We start from the raw sequence: 6000 nt of genomic DNA on the forward strand, positions 1-6000 counted from the left end.
GCACCTGTACAGACACCGGATCGCTTGTATTTAAACAGCAATCGTCTGCTGTTTAACACGATACCAAGAACATGGCTTCAGGAGCAGCCGTGTTCTTGGTATAACCACTTCCAGCGGAGGACGTACATTTACATGAAGCCTGTCCGGCAATATTTTAAATGAGATATGGGCGCTTGCCAGGTTTAAAGATGGCCGCCACTACTTGCGGTGGCCATGTTTAAAAATGTTATGTACAGTGGAGACCCCCTGGGCACACCGGAGGCCCGCATGGATCATCTCAGGTGATAATCTGCGGGTGCCCGGCCGCCTCCACCTCCTGGCTTGTCACTTGTACGGCCAATACCCATGCAAGGTGGGCCCCTTACATCAGTATCGGCCGTAGCCCCCTGATGGCGGCCCTGGCTGGGCCCCCCCCCCCCCCCAGCAACAGGGGCGCCAAGGGGCCAACACAGCCGCGGTTTGGCAGGGAGAAGAGGAGCTGCACACGCTCCAGCTTCTTCTCCGATCCGCATCGCTCTCCGGCACCTGGAGGCGGGGCGCATGACATCACGTGATGCCACGCCTATGCGGCGTTGGGTGACATCACACGTCTGTTGGGGGGGTACATTTTTCTGTTCTTGCCTGTGGTATAAAAGGAGCTATCTACAGCTCTGAAACCATAAACATGGTGGGTCTGGTTCTGCTTAAATATGGAAATGTAGTTGTAGCAGCATGAAGACAGTACTGCAGCTTTAACAGGGGTTGCTTGTATTTGACATATTGTACAGTAAAATGTCCCCACAAAGTCTGTGATATTTTGTCCCCAACATCAGCAACCTCAGCCACCTAGAGAGTGCCTGAGGAAAGGAACGGGCACGAGCTGTTCATGTGACCAGCTACACACAGAAAAGAACATTTCTGATTGGCCAGAAGGCGGTGGGAGGAGCAGCAGCAGGGAGACAGCCTTTCTCCACTCAGAGCCGCGTCCCCGCCCCTTTCTCAGTCATGAGGTCGGTCACGTGACGTTGTTCCTGTCTGAGGCACGGGTGCCCCGGTGGTCATGTCCTTCCCGGGCTCGGTTGTCAGGGCTCTGCTCACCCGCTGGAAGTCATACAGACACCGCTTTGTGCCCTGGGTGGCGCTGAACCTGGCCCGGAACCGCAGGTGTGCTGATAAGTCCGTGTTGTCATCTGACGGCTGGGAGACGGTGTGCTCCTATCCTACATGTGTGCAGCCAGTACACAGCACTCTCTGGGAATAGCGGACACCCCTTGCTGTGTGTGACTCCAGTATGAAGGGAGGGTACTTCCTAATGTGTGCCTGTCATAGGAGAAGTATAGGTAGCACTGGCTGTTATACTGATCCTCTGGCTTCAGGACTTCCAGTCATTACCCTGGATGAGGAATGTGGGATGGCAAAGCTGCAGAAAAAGTATCAAATTCCTGTCTGTATACCACATCCGGGTCTAAGCCAGAGAGTCATCTTCACAGCCAGTGGGGGATGGGGTGTGGAATGATGCTGCCCTCTGCAGGCTCTTAGCAATCTGGGATGCTCTGGCTGGAGTCCTGGCAACCAGTGACAGCATGGTTTGCTGGGCGGGACTACAGCCAGGGATGCCGTTTAGAGCAGTGCTTCTTAAAGTGTGGGTCGTGACCCCATATGGGGTCCCTCAAGTGAACAGGGGGGGTCGCGATCATTAGAGTATCCCAGGTTGCTAAGAGCTGGAAGGGGAGATGCGTATGGCAAATGTTGAAGTAGAGTAGTCATGCCGCTCTGCCTGCTGCTCCCTAATGTGACCCAAAGAGATGCCTTCTGAGGTAACAGCCTCGGGCTACCTCATTATAGGGACGGCCCTGATTTTTAGATGAAGTGTTTACAGTGACAGGCCCTGTAAGAGATCACTCAGGTGTCCACAGACAGTCTAGCTCTATGCACACACATGTGCAAACAGCCACCAGCTTTGTACCCACTACAAATCAATGGCTGGTGTTGGCAATGTTGGGCCCATGTGGAATGCATATTGTGGGCATGTTTCCACACTTTGGATAACCAGCTGCAGTGTACAGTGGGCCATAGTACTGACTGGTTGTAGGTGACTGTAGATTGGTTTATACCACCACAGCTGTATACTAGAGCTGCAGCTAACGATTATTTTCAAAATCGATTAGTTAGCCGATTATTAAGTTCGATTAATCGGATAAACAATAAAATTACCCTGGTCCCAGGCTAGCTGCATCCAGGGCTGTGTGTATACACAGGTTTACACAAGTAGCAATGTAAACCAGCCTACAAGCATTCACTGTGGGCTGCAGCTGGTTGTTGCAGCCACAGAAATATGCCCCCAATTTCTGTTCCGTGGCTCCATGTGCCTGAGGCCTGTAGGGCTTTGGACTGACCGTAGACACTTTGCATCCGGGTCTGGTGGTTCTGGGCGCTCACAAACAAGATGCAGCTAATCGCTCAGTTTGTATGCTGCCATAGCGCACATGTGAAGTGTCGCTGCCCCAATTGAACGAGCCCTAAAAGATGGAGTAGACTTCCCTATGGGGGGACCTGTGTCTTGAAACACCACCACTAGACCTCTGACCTGCCAGTGCGGGTATTTGGGTATTTGATCTGCCTGATGGGTCAGAATGCGGCTCCCTTCGGCCACACACAATGGTTCCTCCTGCCAGCTAGCCCTGTATTGACATGAGCTAGAAGGAGAACCGACTCCATGTTGGGGTAGTGTGGAATACATGCAGCACTTGGGGGGGAATCCGTGGCGCTTCCTGACACTAAACACAAGGCTTTCACAGGGCTCTTCTATTTTTGTATTTAACCCCGTGGTGGCCAGGTTACTTGAACAATGGAAGCCTCCATGTTTCTTTCTTGACAGGTTTCCTTTAGAGACTCTGACACCACTTTTCAGATGCTCTAAAAAAACTTATAGTGCTATCCTCTGTTAACCCCTTCATGACTGAGGCCTTTTTTTCATTTTTTTTGCACCCATGTTATATTCCACATTTTAGGCCTGAAAATGACTTAAAACCCCCAAAATATATTTTCTGAATGCCAAGACCCTATAGAATATAATGGTGGTAGTTGCACATTTTTATGTTGCGCAACTCCTTATTAAACCCCAACATTTAGTGAAAAATTTAATTAAAAGCCCCAAAACACAAAATACCCCCCCAGTGGTGATTAAATACCACCAAAAGAAAGCTCCATCTGTCCCCAATAAATGGTATAAAATGTATTTCAGTACAGCGTTGCATGACGCAATAAATGTCAGTACCGCAGCGCTGAATACTGAAAAATGGCCTGGACAGGAAGGGGGTTTAACACTGCGGTCATCAAGTGGTTAACATGGATGAATCTGTTAGATTATTTTCATTGAGACCGCAGGCTGAAGGAAAAGCAATCTGTGTATATCCAGCTTTCCACTTTTGATGAATGATCCTTTTTGTTTCCTTTCTCTGCACAGAACCTTGCGCTATGTGTCGGAGGGCAGCAGCGACAAGCTTATTCCTGATGCCGATGTGAAGAGCGCTCTTGTTGGCCTCTTTCAAGCTTTCTTCATGTCTGATTTGTACAGACAGAGAGACCTCCTGCACATGCTTCCTGAATGCACGAAGGCCTTGTATTATAATCCAGACATTGGAGAAGCACCGAGCTGCCACACTGAACAGGACGTCACTCTACAAGCAGCTGAGATAATGCACAGATCTTTCGGGTTCACCATTGAAAGACAGCCAAGCTCTCTGGACTCTGCCGGGATTGGAGTTTTCGTTTGCAGAGGGTTTGTGCCCAAAGGAGCCATAGTGTCTATGTACCCTGGTACAGTTTACTACATGAATGTGACTCGCATGTAACCAGGCATACAGATCCATAGGCAGTTGAAATACATGTTCCCTGTTGTAGTATTGGCCAGCCACCTTGATGATCTGCACATTAGCTGTTTCCTCCATGGAAAGAAGTGACAGTTCAGTCCCTTGTGATTTAGACCCAAATACTGGTTAGTGTTAAAGGATCAGTTTACTTATTGTGCACTTGCATAACCCCCTCTTCACAGATGCATACTCGATGCCTTCATCTGGCTTGTGTGCCAGTGTTTACATCCTGGCCATGCTTGTACATTACATCCCCATAGATCCCTATGGGGCCATCTCCCTTCGTCTCTCTCCTCGAAACACAGCCCCATAGAAGTGTGGCCAGGACAGTGAGACTTGCGGCAATGGATGTATAGATCACCGGAGGCCGCGGCTGGCTGATCAATTGCAGGTATGCATCTGTGGAGGGGGGCGGTGAAAACCGTTTAGTACACAGTTGAAATACTTGTCATTTGTGCAGCCATTCTTGTGATACACGCACATCCACTAATCTGTTACTTTCTGGTTTGCCCTTACTGTTTCCTGGGTCAGCTTTACTGCTCATTGGACTGAGTTAATGATGTCAGTTCATTGCTCAATGATGAGACTAAAGGTGGGAAAGTGACAAAGCTGATCCAGCAAATAAGTGCGTCACCTGTCTGTCTGAGAACTATAAATCGTAAGAATGACTGACCAGAATTATAAACACTTGAGCAAGTAAATCAGCAAATATTTATGTATTTCAACTTTGTATATGCAGTGGATATAAAAAGTCTACACACCCCTGTTAAAACAAATACGACCTAGAGAAGTCACTTCAGATTTTTTTCCACCGTTAATGTAAATAATCTGTAAAATTCCATTAAAAACAAACCAAAATCTCTAAAGGAGAACTAAGGGGGTCAGGGCTTTTCCCCATAGTTCTCCTCAGGGTCACGGGAGAACACAAACTAGCGTCCTCCCGTCACCCAAAGCTCAGTATACCGCGAGCTACAACTCGCGGTATACTGAGACGCCGCAGCCGGGACAGATCCCGGCAATACTGTCTGGATCCACCCAGCTGCGCGATTGACAGCTGGCTCTGCCTATCTAGAGGCAGAGCCAGCTGTGCCCGCCCTCTCCCCTGTCCGTTTCACCAGTCAGCACTGGAGGATCGGGGAGGGGGGGTGAGGGAATCCCTGCAGGGAGCCGTGAGTGACAGTCGTGGCTCTCTGCAGGGATAGATCGAGAAGTGAGCGAGCGACAGTATGTGTTCACTCACTACCCGATCTACTGAGCCGACCTGTGACAGTGTCATTGTCACAGGTCGGCTCATATTATGAGGCTGAGTAAAAATCACTCGCCTCATAATTCTCCTTCAACCCCTTAGTGATGGGAGACGTATACTGTACATCCCCGCTACTAAGTCCCCAAATGACTGCTTGCGTACACTGTACGGCATCAGATATGTGGGGATCTGTAATGCCTCTGAGAATCAGCGGTTACTGGTCATTCATGGATAACTCAGTATCTATCCTTTCAGGCATCGGGTGTCTGACAGGGATAACAGAGAAGTATTTACCCCACTTGCTGTCACTGTTTGACAGCTGGTACTAGGAATGTCCCGATACCGATGCTAGCATCGGAATCGGGCCCGATACAGGGCATTTTGACAAGTACTTGTCAAAATGCGCCGAAGCTTGCGCTATGGTTTTTTTTCTTCTTCTTCTTACTTAAGATCAGGATTAGGCGATGCCGATGTGTATCTGCTTTTTGCTAACTGTTTCAGAATAGAAACATTTAGCTACATGTTCCTATTCTGAAACAATGTTGCAGACTTCTGATCATTCTGGGAACGAGGGACGATCAGAAGCCTTAGTGACACTGATCCTAAAATGCTACAGGATCGGCACTGCAAGTTCAGTGTCACTAAGGTTATTATTGGCTGTTCCTAAGTTTGGAGCAGCCAAATAATAACCAAAGATTTATTATTAAATTATGAAGCAGTCTTAGTGAGATTCAATCACAATGACTGCTTGATATAATTACAAATAAATGGTTAGTTACAACCAGGTGTTGATTGCATTTGCATAATTGGAGCTAGGAGGTGTTAATAACCTGCCCAGAGAGAGGTGTTCAAACAGCATTGTATGTTGCAGACAATAAATTGCTCCCCCCCGCCCTCCCCCCC

General features: G+C 48.5%; 1 protein-coding gene across 2 annotated transcripts in view; it reads left to right on the forward strand.

The window, feature by feature from the left end:
* Window positions 1-1030: 1030 nt before the first annotated feature.
* Window positions 1031-6000, forward strand: part of SETD9 (SET domain containing 9) — a 12538-nt gene continuing 7568 nt past the window's right edge. Inside the window, exons 1-4 of one of the 2 annotated variants that reach the window (XM_018562689.1) lie at window positions 1031-1145; window positions 1591-1597; window positions 2102-2119; window positions 3446-3798. In XM_018562689.1, coding sequence (XP_018418191.1) covers window positions 1040-1145; window positions 1591-1597; window positions 2102-2119; window positions 3446-3798 — 484 coding nt within the window. In that variant the 5' untranslated portion in view covers window positions 1031-1039. The remainder of the gene's footprint in view (window positions 1146-1590; window positions 1598-2101; window positions 2120-3445; window positions 3799-6000) is intronic. The other variant, XM_018562686.1, reaches the window with a different exon arrangement.

This window comes from Nanorana parkeri, unplaced genomic scaffold (assembly GCF_000935625.1).
Source record: "Nanorana parkeri isolate BGI_ZX_2015 unplaced genomic scaffold, ASM93562v1 scaffold591, whole genome shotgun sequence".
NCBI classification, from domain to species: domain Eukaryota; kingdom Metazoa; phylum Chordata; class Amphibia; order Anura; family Dicroglossidae; genus Nanorana; species Nanorana parkeri.